This window comes from Elephantulus edwardii, unplaced genomic scaffold (genome assembly GCF_000299155.1).
Source record: "Elephantulus edwardii isolate Elephantulus edwardi_28Jun2011 unplaced genomic scaffold, EleEdw1.0 scaffold00025, whole genome shotgun sequence".
NCBI classification, from domain to species: domain Eukaryota; kingdom Metazoa; phylum Chordata; class Mammalia; order Macroscelidea; family Macroscelididae; genus Elephantulus; species Elephantulus edwardii.
Window position 1 is genome coordinate 840,943 of NW_006399775.1, and position 18,429 is coordinate 859,371.

The 18,429-nt window shown below is 38.2% G+C and overlaps 1 protein-coding gene across 1 annotated transcript in view; it reads right to left on the minus strand.

Moving 5' to 3' along the window:
- ARHGEF10 (Rho guanine nucleotide exchange factor (GEF) 10) overlaps positions 1 to 18,429 on the minus strand; it is a 194,791-nt gene that overhangs the window by 155,025 nt on the left and 21,337 nt on the right. The window contains exons 7-10 of the mRNA XM_006882906.1: positions 13,469 to 13,632; positions 9,862 to 9,978; positions 5,519 to 5,633; positions 3,233 to 3,339 (exon numbers count right to left, since the gene is read on the minus strand). Coding sequence (XP_006882968.1) covers positions 3,233 to 3,339; positions 5,519 to 5,633; positions 9,862 to 9,978; positions 13,469 to 13,632 — 503 coding nt within the window. The remainder of the gene's footprint in view (positions 1 to 3,232; positions 3,340 to 5,518; positions 5,634 to 9,861; positions 9,979 to 13,468; positions 13,633 to 18,429) is intronic.

The window sequence follows — 18,429 nt, forward strand, 5'->3', positions numbered from 1 at the left end:
CAGACCCTCTATGATGTGTATTGATTCAGTGACTAGGGTAATTTGGAGTGGGTGTGTTGGAGACAGTGAAATTGGCACAGGACAGAGCAGGGTTTAGGGTTTAGGGCTGTTGTGCATAGAGTCGCTATGAGTCACAAGCCACTTGATGGCACATAACAACAACAACATCAACAACAACAGGATGCAAAAATTGGTATCCTTGGAAGTAGCCATTATAAAATGAAATGACTGGCTATATATACTGTAAAGTTGCTGTTAAATACCTGCTATAGAGTAGTATCGAGCAAGGATGTCACTTTGAGGACTAAGATATGCCTAACCCAAACCATGGTATTTTTAGCCACTTCATCTTCCTTCATGTGAAAGTTGGAAAATAGATGAGAAAAACCAAAGAAAAAGTGATGTGTTTGGACTGTGCTACTGTCCAAGAATATTGACTATAGCATGGACTGCCAAAAGAACAAACAAATCTGTCTTGGACAAGGTGCACCAGAATGTCTCTTGGGGGCTAGTATAACTCACAACTTATTATCCAGAGGGGTCAGTCCTGGTGAAAGACATCATGCATATCAAAGGTCAGTGAAAAAGAAAAATGCCCTTAATGTAATGGATCTATACTGGCCAAAGGGACCGTACATGTGAACATACAGAGCGTTGGCAGATGAGATTTTCACATTCATATTAGTATATGCTAGAGATATATCCATGTATATAGTAGAGCCAATAGGCAGTAAAATTACAAACATTTCAAAATCGTAACCAATTACTCTGAGGGAATGACCAGTACTAGAGCCTCAGGGGACACTGAGATCAACTGGTATAATCCATAAAGAGAATGTTTGTCCTATATTAGTGTGCAGTGACTACGGCCTTAACAGCTTTTGAGCAGCCATCTAGGGCAAAACTCATGGTCTCTCTCGGTTTGGAACAGAGAAGAGCAAAGACAATCTAGGACAAACAGTAAGAGTAGGTACAAATGATGGATGGACCACACGAACTTCAACCTCCACTACCCAGGGATAGAAAGAGCTAGATGGTATCGGATCATCAGTGCTAACTAGCTGTCCTAAAAAGATTCCCAGATGAGGGTTCCGGATAAAGTCGGAAGAAGAATAAATGTGGAACAAAACTGAAAAGTCATAAAAATGGCCAACCTTACCTACCAGTCTAATAGATACTGATCTAAATCTGAAAGTATGGCTCTCAGGCATCTTTTGAACCCCAAAAGAAACTCATTCTTGTAACACAATTTTCAGCCAAACAATAGACAGGACTAAAAAAGGTGAACAGTAACACCTCAGAGGTTCTCATCCTTAGAACAATCAATCATACAACATCAAAAGGGCAACACTTCTCCAGAAACAAAGCTCAGAAGAGAGCAAAGGACAGGATAAGAGGATGAACAGAAACAAGAATCACAGGGCTGTTACAGCCTGGGGACTAAAATGAGTCTGAATAACAAAATACGCATGCATAGCTTAATGGAAAAAATAATCTGCTCTGTAAACTTTCACTCAAAGCATACAATACAAAGTTTAAAATATTCTGATAAGTTTTAAAAGAACATACTCAAACAGAATAAAAATGTAAGCCTATAAAAATGAATACATGTCTGTTTTGTACATTTTTTACACTGGAATTCATAATAGAAATGTTATTTTTTAAAATGTAGACTGACATCGTGGCTGCAAAAATGGGAGGAAATACAGCCACAATTGTGAGGACAGTGCAGGAGGAGCAGTGGATTCTGTCAGTCAGAGGCACCTTGTGGTAACTAACCAACATGCTGAATGGTGCTGCTCAGATTATCACGTTCTCTAAGCCTCAATTTCCTCCTTTGTAAAATGTCAGTGGGATTTCCAGGATTAAGGGAGGTGAAATACATCCAGAACTTGGCCTAGTGTCTGGCTCACAGCATGCCCCAATAAGTAGCTGTAGTCCTAATTTCTGCTTCCAAAGCCCCATCCTTATTTCATCACTTCACACATCCGACTAAGCCCTTTCTCATCACTTCCCAGTACCATTAACAAAGCAAATGACTTCATTCCTCTCAGCTACTCGCTTTCATTTCAGCACTGTGCCTTTGATGACCTCCTCAAGTCAAATGAAATGTAAGCTTCTTTATTTTGACCAGACTCTGACCTCAGTTCTAAGCATTTTAAATGTTGCTTTTCTCTAATTTTTCTACTAATTCTGCTTACATAGAAAAACCCCACAACAACCTCAAATACCATTCCAAAACCTCATTGCTTCCCCTTCAAAAGTGCAAGTACAACTAACTCTTTGTTATATTCATCTTGTTCCTGAAGTTTTCTTTTTCCTTTTACCCAAAGATAATCACATGGAAATGACTGCAAGTTTTCTCTTTGGTAACTATCATACTACCTTTGTTGTTGTTGTTATGTGCCGTCAAGTCACCTGCAACTCATAGAGACCCTATATACAACAGCCCTGAAACAGGCTCTATCTTGTGTTGACCTTATTGTCTCTGACACATCTATCCTCTTTACTTCAGTCACTGAATCCATCCATCCATCTTATCGAGGGTCTTCCTCTCTTGCCCTGTCCCTCCACCCTCCCAAGCATGACATCCCTCTCCACTGGTTCCTCCCTGCAACATGTCCAAAGTATATCAGATGAAACTTCAGAATCCTTGCCTGGAAGAAGCAGCCTGGTCTCACCCTCTCTTGGATGAACCTGTTTGTTCTCCTAGCAGTCCGTGGTATATTCAATATCATCTCCAGCACCACAGCTCAAAGGCATCAATTCTCTTCCTATCATCCATGATCATTGTCCAGCTTTCTCACACATAGCAAGTAATTGTGAAACTCATTTATATTTAGGTCATTTCATTAGTTATTAAACATCTACTATTTACATGCCAGTTATATCCCTATGTGTACATATATACTTAACATACACTAGAACCTCTCTGTAAAGAAGTCATACAAGAATATTAAGTTCCCCACATTGGTCACAATTATACTGAGAGGTGATATTGAAAATATTTAATAACCAGAATGACCCATGCACAGGCTACCTTCTGGATCACGGTCCTGAAGACTCTCTGCTATGTTACATGTTAACCTTTTGACTGCTGGTTCAAGAAAGTTCAGTGGTAGAGCCAAGAGGACTAGGGTGACAGGGAGTCTGGAAGAGCAGACATCGGATCTAATACTTAACACTGAGCACACTTGCACAGGTAAAAACCACTCACTCCTGCTTACACTACCTGCTGCTGGGATAAGCCTTCAGGCATTGGGGTCATGATTGCTTCTGGATGTCTGCAGTCAACATCAATAAATAGATTCTGTTCTTCTTCAAGACAAGATCTGTGATCTAAACAAAACAAAACAACCAATAAGCCACAAGGTACTGGCTTGAAGTTGAAATAATATATTCATTACCTGTTGTTGTTATGTGCTGCCTAGTTGCTTGTGACTCATAGCAACCCTATGTACAACAGTTTGAACCCTGCTCTATCTTGAGCCAATGTCATTGTCTCTGACCCACCTGCCCCCATTACTCCACTTCCTGAGACAATCCATCTTATGCAGGATCTTCCTCTCTATGTTGTCCCTCCACCCTTCCAAGCATGATGTCCCCCTCCAAGGCCCGGTCCCTCCTTGCAACATGCCCAAAGTATGTCAGATGGGGCTTCAGAATCCTTATCTTCAAGAAGCAGTCTGGTTTCACTTTCTCTGGGAGGGACCTATTTATTTTCTTAGCAGTCCACTCAATAATCTTCTCCATCACCACAACTCAAAGGTTATTACAGTACAGTGTTTTGTTGTTAGGTGTTGTCAAGTGAGTACAACTCATAATAATCCTATGAACAACAGATCTGAACTCTGTCCTACCCTGTGCCATCCTCACAATCTGACACCAGCAAGCCCATTGCTGCAGTCACTGTGTCAGTCTGCCTCGCTGAGAGTCTTCCTCTACTGTCCCTTCGCTTTCTCAAATGTGATGTCTTCCTTCAAGGAACAGTAAGATGACAAACACATTCCAAAAACAATGAATCTAGTTTCACATATTTATTTCTACCCAATGATTACTGAGTTTAAATAATAAAATCCGGTAAAGTATCCTTCCCAGAAGAGTAATGCCGTTTTTTCGATATTTACAATTTTTCAATAAAAGAAATACAAATTCAAAGTCTAGTGGTGTCCTCTGAATAGCAAAAAATTACAAAATTTCCTTCAGTTATAGAGTATCACCATGAAAAGCAAAGCATGGCAGCTAAAAATCAAAACTCAGATTCAATACATGAGTGGAAAAAACCCAAGATGGGCCTTGGTGCACTTCTCCGCTATCTGTATGTGTTTCTCACTTGAAGTCTGAAAAGGTACAAGCCCAAATCAAAAAGTTTTGTGACAATAGTAATTTATGTTTAAAAAGAAAATTTTTAAAAACCTAACAAAGTGTTGCCGAGCAATTACTACTCGTGGCAGCCCATGTGTCTGAGATCAGAACTTTCGAAGGCTGTGTCCTCCTCGGGGCAGTTCACCATTGAAGTGCCAGCCTTTCCACTAGCAGCTATCACTAAACAGTTTACATATCTAGGGACCTTTTAAAACCTTGCAGGTGTTAGCTACATCTGGTGGATTCTGAGCTCTGGTCCAGTCCAAAGAGAGATGCATCGCTAACCCAAAGCCATCGTCAAACCAATGGCTCAAATCCACCACAGGTCCTCAGGAGAAAGATGGGAACGTGGAATCCTCGCCATGGTTCCAGCAGTCAGAGTGACAACACAGCCATGCTTCCTGCAGTCAGAATAAATAGCTCCTTCTCTGGTAGGCTTCAGCACACACTAAATCTGATTCAGTGTTAGAAATTCACATGCATCCTTCACAAAACGAGAATCCCGAGACTCTTTTATTCCAGCTTGCTTTGAGATGCTAAAGTTTTATCAGGATAAAACAACAACAATAACAACCCCCCAGTCCATCTTTAGTGTTAACTCCAATTACAAAAGTATTCTGACGCCTCCTCTCTATGTACTTATTACTCATTGCCATTGAGTAGGAACCAACGCGTAGCTGATTCTCCAGTGGGGTTTCAGAGGCTGTAAACAACACAGGAAGAGATGCCTCACTTTTCTCCCAAGGAATCACTGGTGGATTCAAACAGCAACAGAGGTGTGGCCTTTGGGTTAGCAGTGCAACTGTCTACGTACTATGTCATCAGAATTCCCTTCTCATGAGACATGAAGCTAGGTGGCTAGGAGAATTCATGTCACTTTCTCCTGCTTATTGTGTACCTTCCTTTACAATCTTTGCCACTGGTTCTCAATTCTTTCACTGTACTCCGTGCGCCCTCAAACTAAAAGACAGACCTGTCTCCATTTGGCTACATCAGACCCAAACCATAGCAATAAACAGGCTGGCAGATGTTACAGTCAGATCACCGTCACAGTCCACTGAGGGTGTACAGGAATTCACATTCTCCACTTTCTACCATGAACATGCTCAAGGATAGGAGTTTATTTCATTGTGCAAAGGCTTGGGCCACTGACCTTGAGAAATAAAAGATTTGGTTCTAATGAATGAACGGCCTCTCTTCACAGCAGCTTTTGTTTTTTCAAGCCCATCTTTGGTTCCCTCCTTTGCGGCTTTCATGAGCTTTTGCATCTGAAAAAAAACAAAAAGGTAAAAATGAATGGTGGTATAACTAATAAATAGCTATTTGAATCCTCAACATATTTATTTTAAAAGAATACTGTCAAGTAGTTTAGTCTTGAAACATGACCTGAAATTGACTTTTTTTGATGAGGGAGGCTGTTTTGGGGGAGGAGGTGGTGGTATGTGTTTTATTTATTTCATTTTTTAAAAAACAAAAGAAAAACCAAACTTTATATAATGATAACGACAATTCCTTAACATGTTTGAAAAAGTTTGCTACTGCATTTAAAAGTCATTATTGTCATCATTATCACTTATAACCACAAAGAGCTGTGAAGACAATGCCTGAAAGCAGTTAAAGAAACAAGAGTACATGAACATTAAATGGCTTACCTCAAATAAAATGGTTTAAAACAAGGGAAAAACCCACCTCATTACAGAATTTCAATTCTCTGATTTAATGTTAGTCATTTGGCATTTTCCACTGACACCATTTCTGAGCAATGTGCCCCTATGTGGAGGCATGGCACTTGCTTACAGGAATCCTTTTTACTAAAAGTCACATGAACCAAATCAAAACCATGAGGCCACTACGATCACTCAAATGATAATCGTTAAGTGAGTGTATATAGAAGTGATTATAATATATGTCATTTTATATATAATAATATATATTATCATGAGATGTGTGTATTACATATATGTATGAGATATTATATACACAAAAGTGATTATCATATTTTTATGCAAATAACAGTTTGTTTGCCAATTGTACCTTTACTCTGGAAAATATCTTTCTAAGAGCTGCTATGTCAATTTTTTTTTACATGTTGCCATAAAAAAATTAGTATAGTATATTTACAAAAATACTGCTGGGGGAGAGAAATGTTGACAATAAACACAGAAAGTACATGTTATTTGTGTAAGGAAAATGCAGAAAATCTATGTTATTTGTGTAAATATACACAATCACTTATGTATATTTATAAATTTATGTATATGAAAGTGGAAAAAGAGACAAGCCAATCTGAACATTTTCAGAACTTTGCAGAAATTTAAGACAGATCACTGTACTTTCAATAAAACACACACATATTAATAAAACACACACACACATACACCATGCATAACATTTGTAGAAATTAATGCAGGGGGGAGTTGTATGGTTTCTAAAAGTCCATATAACACGTGCCACTTGCATAATTCCACAGGACTTTCCATTTAGATTGGCATGGATTGAATTTATTCTGGGGTCTTCAGAATCTTGATTCAATAGTCACTGATGCTCAAAAGCTTCAAAAGACAAATTTTTGTTTTATTTTTCTTACTCTTTAAAAATATACCTGAAGTATTTATCATTGGAAATAAAATACTTCTTCTTGTAAAGAAAACCCTCCTATGAAACAAACCAACGTCTTTTAAAAAATGATCTTTCTGACACTGTCATCATTTCCATCCTCCTTGACATTCTTTTCTCTAGTGACCTCAGTGCACTCTACTATCCTAGTTCACTTATGCCTGCCTATTCCTCCTATACCTCTTCCCATGGGTCTATTTTCTCCTATTAACCTGACAAGACTGAAATCTCAGGGCTCTCACTTCTGCTTGTGCATTTAACCAGAGGAGGGGGCAAATGGTTGCTGAAGTTTAGCCTATGCTCAGCCTGCCAACCTCTCTTCTCTAGATGTGACCAGGACAAACCAGAGGACAGATAGCCTGTTTTTAATTAGCACAAAGCCCTGGATGTTTTGGCTCTGGCCCAGGAGGTCAAAGCTCTCTGTTATTTGCTACCCTTGGCTCCCCTGGAGACAGTACTGACCAGCACAGTGGAAGGTATATGTCCATGCTGAAGCCATGCCATCTATCTCCAGTCTTAATAATTTCTTTAAGCCCTTTACTTCTTTACTTCCCAATGTGTAAAGGTTACCTTCTTAAGGATATCCCACCATAAATATGCATTCAACATAACTGAAATGAAATCCATTTCATACTAAGTATGACCTCAACTACTATTTCCAAAGACATAAGTCTCCTAGTTTACTATATTAATAATTCCAATGTCCCTCTTGGTTTCCTTGATTCCTATAACCCTTAAACTCAGTGAGTTATCATGTCCCATCCCCTCAGCCCTCATATCAATTCGCCTATTTTCTCTTCCATTGTTATAGCTTCAACCCTTAAATATTTACCCCTTTACTACAAAACACCCCTAACTTCTCAACCCCTATGCTTCTCAGCATAGTCTCTCTAAATTCTAGCCTTAATTTCAGACATCTACTGCTGAACATTGATTTTCAGTCTAGCCTCTGATCTAGTTTCCTAGAACTCTAGGAAGACATCTGAGAGGAGCTTTTGACATTGCAAAGTCCCATCTCCATATTAAGAAGAGCACAGAGATATTAAATGACTTGCCCAAGAGCAGAGAACTCACATGCTGATAGCATCTAGATTGCTTGACTCTTAGGACAATTTTATTTCGTATTGAAAATGGTGGTATAGTCCTTAGGAAGTTGGCTTGAATCTGGTGGTATAGTCCTTAGGAAGTTGGCAGCTCCATGAAAGTTGGGCAATCTCCTCCCTTGTAATTTAAAGTTTTGGAAAGCCCCTGGAGAGTCAGCAAGGAGTCATTTCCCACTCGACAGCAATTACAATTGAATTGAAATGAAATGAATATGCTAGACTTGGCTCTGAATTATTTACTCAATCTTATTTCTTACTGTTTTTCAACATGTGTTGGTATTTCCTATCATTCTCTGCTTCCCTGTGTACATGTTTCCCACTACTTTTATACATGTTCAAATCTGACCTTCCCACGCTAGTTGGTTGGAATTAGTCTCCACTCAACCATCTCAGGCAGAGCTCTCCATAACCAAACCCAGTGCTATTGAGGTGACTCCTACTTGTGACCCTCCAGTGACCTTGAAACTGCACCAGAGCTTTGAGACTGAACATCTTTCAGGAAGCTGACTGCACTAATCTTTCCATCACAAAGAGGCCAGTAGGTTCAAACTGCTGATTGGTTCGCACCTGGGCACTTTGACCACTGTCACCACGGCTCCTCATGTCACTCTGAGTTCCCTAGAAATTCTGCCATAATTCCAGGCCATAGCAGTTGACCTGAGGCCTCCGGTTCCCTTGTAATAGTTTCCCATATGACAGCCAAAGCGACACTGAACTTAACAAAATGACAGGGTTTCTAGGGTTGCATCACTCCTTTAAGGAGCTCTGGTGGTCTAATGGTAAGAAGTTACACTGCAATTTCAAAGGCATAGGGTTTGAGTCCACCAGACACTCCAAAAGAGAAGGATGGGAAATTTTGTCTGCAATTTACTGCCTCTGAAAGCCTGCTGGAAGGTCAGCTATGGGTCGGTTCTGATTCAACTGCACAAAACAACAACAGCATTACACCTTTAGAAAGCCTAGAGTCCAAAAATAGGTTTTGGGGTTTTGTTTGTTTTTTTGTTTGTTTTTAAAAAAGCAGCTAACTATTAAACAGTCCTACTGAGTATTTATATTCAGTTTGGTGCCATATGAACAAAATTACAGGAAAAATACCAAATGAAAGTAAAAAAATTACTTGACAGTGCCCTTTTAAAACACATTGCAAAGAACTGATGATTAACATAGGCTAAATCAGCAGTTCTCAAACTTTTGGTCTCAGGAGCCCTTTTCACTCTTGGAAAAAACATTGCAGATTTGAATGAGTATCTCTGTGTTGCAATAACCTATGTATACTGAGCTAGAAATTAAGACTCATAAACATTCTGACTATGCACTTAATAATATTTACCAGGATAACAATAATATCATTACATGCTATCTTAAAGATACATATAATGGAAAGTAATGACATTCTCTTAATGATATAGAGAGAAGTGTGGCATTGCAGTTTGGGAAATCTCTTTACTGTCTGGCTTAGCAACAGGAGGACTCTGCATTCAATCTTCTGGAATATTATGCAGCATGAAGCTTCTGGATAATTCAACTGCTCACTCGTGAAAGGATGAGAATAAAAAGCCAAATAATGTCCTAATGTTCATATGAAAAAGGTCTCCTCACAAATCCCCTTGAAAGAGCCTTGTGGACTCCTGGGAATCCCTGGACCACACTTTGAGAACCACTGTTCTAATAAAAATTGATAAAAGATGTAGCCACTACATTTCTTTCCCCCTGTAAGTAGAGTATGTTTTTAAATTATCATTTCCAATGCAGCTGGTCAGAAAATGAACCACACTACCTTCCGTTCATGTTTTTGCTTTAGCTGTTGAATCTCTACCGCTCCCACCGTGTTTGCCATCAAATCTCTCATCTTTTTCTCATAGTGCTCCTTTAAGCGGCTTAGGTCATGAGACAGCTACAGCATAAAGAGATACAATCTTTTCACAAAATGCTCTGTAGTACTTTTGGACAATCTTACATTGCAAGTACTTCAGCAGAGTCTAGCGACTGGTATTCACGTGACAGAGCATAACTTGGAACAGATGCTTCTCAAGAACCGTATACACATGTAACCACAGCACAGACCTTAGCCTGGCTGATGTTCAGAAGAAAAATGAATAAATAAAAACATGTGAGCAAGAGGCAGATGTTATTTTAGATGAGCCAGACTGGAGACTCTTCTGTGCTGAACAAGAGCAAATAAAGGAACCAAAAATCTATGTATATTAATTCATTTCTATTTAATTATGTTAAAATGACTAAATATATATATTTATATAAAAATAATAATGAAAATATGTATATGTACTTATTCTTTTATGTCATCACCAAAACAAAATTACTTGTATTAAAGATTACATTGAATTGTGGCATTTTCTTGGGTGGCCAGTAGAAATACTTAATAGTCTCCAAACTGTCTCCCAACTTTGTAATTTATGGAATAAATTTACAGAGTAAATTTCTAATTTTTGGAGTAAACCTTCATTCATTGTTTACATGACCACAAGTATCCAGATGCACACAAACAAAAGCACAACTCATGACTATTTCTTATGGGTAATATTCCCACATGATTGTCAAAACAAATAATAGAGAAATTTTAGTTGAAATTTGATATTTTCATTAAGATTACTTTTAAACATTTAAATAGCTTGATTTTGTAATATCTGAAACATTACTTCTTAAACCAGAAAATTTGGTATTCATAATATACTTACATCTTGAACAGTGAAAACCCACAAAGAAATGTACCATTCCAACTCCCCACATATATCCCATCCCATATTCCCACTCTGTCCCAGGATATATCACTAGCTAGTAAAAGAGGGCTCCCCGGTGGTCTAGTGGTAAGAAGCTGTGCTATGATCCCAAAGACATGCAGTTCAAATCCACCAGCTGCTCCACGGGAGGATGAGAAATTCCCCCCTCCCTCCCCCCCATGTGATTAACTGCCTCAGAAAACCTGCTGGAGGGTCAGGATCAACCCTGCTATGGGTTGGTTCCCACTTGATGGCACACGACAAAAAACATTGGATAAGTTTATGGAAATGAAATAAATGCATGATGCTGTGTTCTTTGGTTAATATTATTGTGCTTCATGAATCAGTGTTGGGACCCCTTTCCTGGGTTAATTCTCTTAGCAGTAAAAGGTTGATGAACACATTCTCACTGAACTGTTCAGGAATTTTCCTAGGAATATACATTTTCAGGAAAAGGATGTTAAAGGCTTTATCTAACTAATACTAAATAGCTTACCTGACCCAAGCCATTTCCCTTTGCTTTATATGCATGAGAGTTGGCCAATGAATACAGAAAACCAGAGAACTACTGATGCCTTCAAACTATGGTGGTGGCAAAGAGTATTGACTATACCATAGATTTCCAAAAGCACAAACAATTCTATTTTAAAAGAAGCACAGCTAGAGTGGTCCTTAGAAGCAAAGAGGGTGACACTTCCTCTCATATACTTCGGGCATGTTATCAGGAGGGGCTAGTGTCTGGAGAAGAACAACATGCTTGGTGAAGTAGAGAGTCAGTGAAAAACCAGATGGACTGACACAGTGGCTGTAACGACAGGCATAAAAGCACAACAGAGACTGTCCAATTACAGGATTGGGCAGGGTTTATTCTGTTATATATAAGGTCTCTACGTGTAGAAGCTGACTCAAAGGCACCTAACACTAACTCACTAAAGGTCTTATACTTGCCGTGGCCCAGAGTGCACAATAATCAAATACGCGATCTGAATGCAAAAAGTAAGCATATTTTAACAACTGTTTCAAAATGTCTCCTGAATGCAAGCAGTCTTGGGGTTACCAACAGACTTATTGCTAACCATGTTTTAAGAATTTTTAATTCCATCATAACATTGGCACTTTTACTTCCCCTTACTCTAAGAAACAGCTCAAAGCCTTTTTAGGATTTAAAAGTTACAAGTGCTACAAGTGACAGTGAGCATTACGAAATCTCGTGAGTAAGGTTGGTTCAAGAGCAAATTTACATAAGATGAGAGGGCAGGTCGGAGCCATCCATCGCTGGATACTCTAATCCCAGGATAGCATATCTTACACCCTGCTGGAATAAGTGTTCACTCTATTATTTTTGTTGGTAACTTTTTAATTTAGTGTTCTGTAGTTGTTAGAGGCCATCATATTAATTTTAAAATCTCAAATTAAGTCAACAATGTATGAATAAGTTATCAAGTCAAATATCACCTTAACGATTCTCTCCATTATAAACTGCTATTGTTGCTTCATTTACTGTTTCTATCACGGTTGCTGTGATGCTGAAGCCTGTGACAGTGATGTGCCAATCGTGGTAATGGGCACCCATGGTGGACAGTGTGGGCTGGAGCTTCCCAACTAAATCAAGCCTGGAAGCAGGAGCGGCATCCACTTCCGAAATGGCTTGCCTCTGGAAACCTATGTACGAACAGTGCTCAGGCTGTTCGTTCACAGGGTCGCTATGAGTCGTCTACGACTCGACGGCATTAAACAACAACAACAACAACATAAAAAAGACTTCTTAACATCATGCAGTCAAGCTGATAACCACAGTTATTTTCTTTTATTCTATGAGGCAAATGATGTCTGAATTCATAGAATACTAAATAACAAATAATAACTTGTAAATGATAGAGTATAACTAAAGAATGTCTAAGTCTGGATATCCCCAACGATGATGGAGGCAAAGCGTTAAAGTTTAGATGGATGAACATTCACCCTAACAATGTCACACTGACTTACAAAAACAGAAGCCTGATAACCACTAGTTTAGACTATGATGCAAATAAGCCCCACCACAACTTCATATGTATACGGGTATTACTATAGACATAAATCAACATTTTTAAATAGCCAAAACAAAACTATAAGTAAATGTGTGCATATATACAATTTCATTCCCTACTGAAATTAAAACCCAGGTTGATAATTTGCCTCAGTATAATGCTTCCTAAAGCATTTTAGAATTCACTGTTCAAATTTTCCAAGTTCCTCCTGGAACTCTAATCTCAGGAGTTAGCATTCCATTTATGATGAAGACTGAAGTCCAAAAAAATCACTTTAAAGGAATATAAAGTTGAACTGTTCTTTAAGTAATGTGCATAGGAACGAGCAACTCCACATTAACAATATTATGTGCAAGGTACCTAATAGTACAAAACACAAATAACTCAGGGAATAATCATTTAAATTCTTAAAATAGTCAAGATCATAAACTTGCACAGGATACATTAAGTAAAATCTTTTCATGACTGAATTTCTTATGTAAAATACTTACACAGTATACAGCAGTATCTTTTTAACATGAGTATTTAAATATTATCTTAATCAAAATTATTTGTTAAATAGTCCCATTTCTATGCTATAATAACATATTTTAAAATAAATACACAAAATACATACTTGCTTTTTGTGACTGCCACGCAGAAAGGACCTAGGAATTCCATTTTTGCACTCCGAGTCACTTTGCTCTTCATAACTTTCAAACTCACTTGAGCTCCATCCATATTCCAAAGAGCTGTTGCCACCTTCATCCCCATTTTCAACATCATCATAAATCATTTCATCTGAATGCATAAAATCCCAACATGAAATGGAAATAAAAACACAGAATTCATTAGCTAATTTTTGTGCTTGTATGCTGTTCTACTCTATGGCCTGCAGTGATGGGGGTGGAAGTAGAACAATAATCTGGAGGTGCACTGCACAGCCTCAGGCACACTCCTCTAGAAAGGTATGACTTAGAATCTCTTGACTGTTCAGTTCAGCTCTGTAGAGTTTGAATTAGATTTTTGAGTGGTTGTGATAAATCTCCCAAACTCATCCACTATTACACCAAATTACTTGTTGGCTGTTGAGGACTTCTCACAAAGTAAAGTTTTCTCTAAGAGAAAGCTATGGAATATAAGCAAACAACAGACAGATATTCAAGGACTGATGCAAGCTCATTTCTCACTTCTAACAACTGTAAGTTTCAACTCTATATTTAAAATGGTCTAATAAACTTATAAATACTCTACTACTTTATTTAAGTGACTTCTTCATTGCACTCATCATCTTTGAACTAGTGAAGAACATATTATGCTTGCTACCAAATCCAACGTCTAAAAATCTAATGGAAAAAAAAAATCTATGGACTGGGTCTATATCTATATTCTATAACATGAATCTGTTTTCTGCAAACAGAACTGAATGGCTTCATAAGTTTTTCTGTACTCTCACAGCAAAGAAAAAGACTTGATGCTGACAACTGATATGCTCCCTTCAGATGTGCAAATATATCAAGTATAAAGAATTGATATACCATGACTAAAATAAAAATACGCAGTTAAGCATAAAAACACAGATGGAGTTTCTACTCTCAATGTAGTATCATGGACAGTAAGTCTTTCAGAGAGTAAAAATGTCATTCGTCAAATTTCCCAAACATCATTGATTTGATTCTAACTCACAGTGTCTTTTAAGACAGAATAGAACTGCTCCATAGGGCCTCACCCCTATCTTATAAATCTCAAAATGAGCAGATCATCAGATCTTTTCTTCCTATGGAGTGGTTGGTGGGTTCAAACCACCATTTTGTTGTTGTTGTTGTTAAAAGTCAAAGGCTGAACCACTGCACAACCAGGTCTCCTTCTCAGAATATTAATATCTCTTTAATTTCTAATTTCTGCAAGAAATTATCATTGAGGAAGGAGCTTGACTGTGAAAAGTGGTTTGTGATGGACTGCTAACAGAATCATTAACACTTTGAGCCCACCCAGCAGTTCCACAAATGATAGGCCGCACAAAATGCTTTCAGAAGCTTTATAGCCAAGTAAACCCTATGGAGCCGTTCTACTCTGCAACATATGTGTTGTTGTTAGGTGCCATCAAGTTGAGTACAACCCATTGGGACTTTATGAACAATAGCACTCAGATCTCTCACATTCTGTGCCATCCTCACACTTCCTGACACACTAGAGCCCACTGTGGAAATCACTGCATCAATCCACCTGGTTGAGGGGCTTCCTCTCTTTTAATATCCTCCGCCTTTCCAAGCATCATGTCCCTCTGCAAGGAATAGCCTCTTCTAGCAACATGCCTGAAGTATGTGACACAAAGCTTTATCATCTTTGCCTCCAAAGAGCACTCTGATTGAACATTCTCCAAGACATATTTGTTCCTTTGGCAGGCCATGAAATGTTCAGTACTCTTCTCCAACAACACAGTTTCAAGACATTCAATTCTTCTGTCATCCTTATTCATTGTCTAGATCTCAGATGCATAGAAAGTGATCAGAAAGAACATGGTCTGGAAGAGATGCACCTTAGTCCTCAAACTGACATCATTGCTCTTCAATACTTTGGAGCGTTCCCTAACTGAATATTTTCCCAGTGCAAAATGTCTCCTGATTTCCTAACTGCTGGTACCCCTATGATGTTACCTATCAGTCCAGTGGTAAGCATTTATGTTTTCTTGATGTTGAGATGGGATCCATATTGAAGGCTGTAGTCTTTGATCTTCTACAATAAGTGTTTGCAATACTTGAAGATTGCAGCATACAGTGTCACCATAACTCAGAGTCATCTCAATGATAGTGATCACAAAGTAAAGTGAAGATGAAATTCCCATGTCTTAAAAACATATTAATATAAAGGAGCACTGGTGGCCTAACTGCAAGAAGCTGCACTGCAATCCTGAAGGCACTAAGTTTGAATCCATGAGATGCTTTGCTGGAGAAGGAGGGACAATCTCCTCCTGTACCAGTCAGATCTGATTTGATGGTACACACACTCAAAAAAATAATATTTTTCAAAAATACCCATATTAATACATATTATTCTCTATTAATCTATTTTATGTGCATCCTAATGCTTTCTATGATGAAACATGGCCTTCAAATCATAAATACTAAGCATTGAGGAATGTGGTTTTGAGTGCAAAAAATAAACATTTAGTTTAATCACAAATGAGAAATTAGACATTAGCTTGTCTTCCTGAAATTTGTTTTATACTTAAAATTATCTTTTATTGTTTCTACACTAAATTTAGATTCATTATTTCAGAGTGCAAAACAGATCATCCAATAGCTGATTAAAATCTCTAAATATCAAGAGCTATCTTAGTGAAATTGTGACATATTTGAAAATAAACTCACTTTCCAAAATCTCCAACAGCATTGTTAAGGTGTGCCTAAAGAATATGTTGTTTTTGCCGTGTACTATTGAGGCAGAACTGACCCACAGCCGACCCACCAGTGGGCTTGCAGAGGCAGTAAATCACATAGGAGGAGACTGTCCATCCTTCTCCAGTGGAGCATCTGGTGGATAGAACAGTGTGCCTTTGGGATTTCAGCACAGCTTGTTACCACTCGGCCACCAGAGCTCCTTAGAGAATATCAGTAAGAGTCATAAACTGGACAACTGTGTAGATACAGTGGATTAATTTAGTGAATGAAAAAGGTTAAACCTTGCCATGACTGACTCAACATGAAATCTAGGCTAGGAGTAATCTTGTAACTCGCTCACATGCTATCCAAGCATATGACTCAGTGTTTTTGCCATACTAGGTAATTAAAAAAAAAGTGCTCCCTAACAAATGAGAATATATTCTATATTGACCTTCTCATCATGTTTTACAAATCCCAAAGCTAATCATCCTTTGAGGATAGTCTAATTCCTACTCCCTTCCCTCCATTTATCTCTTTGAACTTTTAACTCCTCTACTCAGCAGGAGTGGCAAACACTTTCTAAACAACATGCCTCTGGAAACTCTATGAACTTTGAGAAATGATAGTTATAGAAAAGCTTCAGGTCTTTTGTTAATAGAGCTGCTATGAGTCGTGCTTGACTCGATGGCAATCAACAACACAAGTGACTCTATACAAAATAAGTTGGTCCATAAAGGGTTTCACATGCTACTCTTTATCACCTCAATGTGATTTTAAGTTGCTTGAGAGCTGAGCTACACTTTCTGCCTCCATCAATGCAGCTGACGGTCTAAATACTGAAATTTTGTTCATTCAAGTATTTGTTGAGGCTCTGGGAAATAGGGCTAAGGTTCCTTGTGTGATATTAACCTCGGTTTAGGATGTATTCATTAGTTGGTCTTTATAACCTTAGAGGAAAAAAGAGCCATACAATTTCAGACATATTCAAATGCTTTTAACTGATAGCTGTGAAGAGTCAGATCACTAGAATGTGTGAAAAGAAATGCTCTTGGATGTTTTTTTGAAAGGTAATCAATTCTATTTTAACTCCAACAGCACGCACAAAACTTTCAAGACAAGGTAGTATCACGTTAAATATTAATGATCTAATGAATTATTTGCTCTCTTTCATTTCTAGATTCACAGATTAACGGTTTCTGAAAGTAAAAGCTAAATGCAATCACTCTGGCATCTTCTTTTCACTGAGCAAACACAAAGCATGACTTATTCTTTTTCTTGGTTGAAGTCTTACCCTTAGCCACAACAACCTTTAACGCAATGTTTCGTTGTTGTTAGGTGCCATTGAATTGGTTCTAATTCATAATGGTCCTATGCACGTGAACAAAATCCTGCCCAATTTGGTGTCAATATTTGCTATATTTTATCCCATGTACCAGTCAGTGTGTTTATTCATCTTGTTGGGAGTCACTATCTTTTACTATTTTACTAAGCATGATGTCCTTCTCTAAGGACAGGGTTGGAGCTCTGGTATCATGGTAGCAAAGCCTTCAACTAACCAAAAGTACAGCAGTTTAAAACCATGAGTTCGGGGCGGGGGCGAGGGGGGGGAAAGATCTGTTTATTTACTTCTGTAACTATAACAGTCAAGGAAATCCTATGGGGCACTTCTATGATGTCACATGATATCACGATGAGATGGAATTGACTTGTGAATACCCAGCCACACAACAACAAAAGCAAATAAGGCCTTCTTCAATAATGTCCTACATATTGTCAGTTGATCCAAGTTTGTCACCATGAGTTGGAATCAACTTGAAGGGAACTAATAATATCAATCATATTTTGTATCATGAGCAACAAATATATCAGGTTCCCCTCAGAAACACACATATCTCCCAGTCTGCTAAACACTGAAATTCTAAAAGCCTGTTGTTGTTGTCGTTGTATGCTTTCAAGTCAGAACTGACTCAAAGCTGATCCTCCAGTGGGTTTTCACGGGCAGTAACTTGCACGAGAGGAGACGGCTCATCCTTCTCCCTCAGAGCAGCTGGAAGATTTAAACCATGTGTCTGGAATTGCAGCATACCTCTTACCACGAGGCCATGAAAAACTATAGGATATAGTAAGTACAAAGTGGGTGGGGGGGGATTTAAATTAAGACATAAATGTATATTTAATTTTGGATTTTTAAAGGCTTTAAAAAAATTTTATTGTT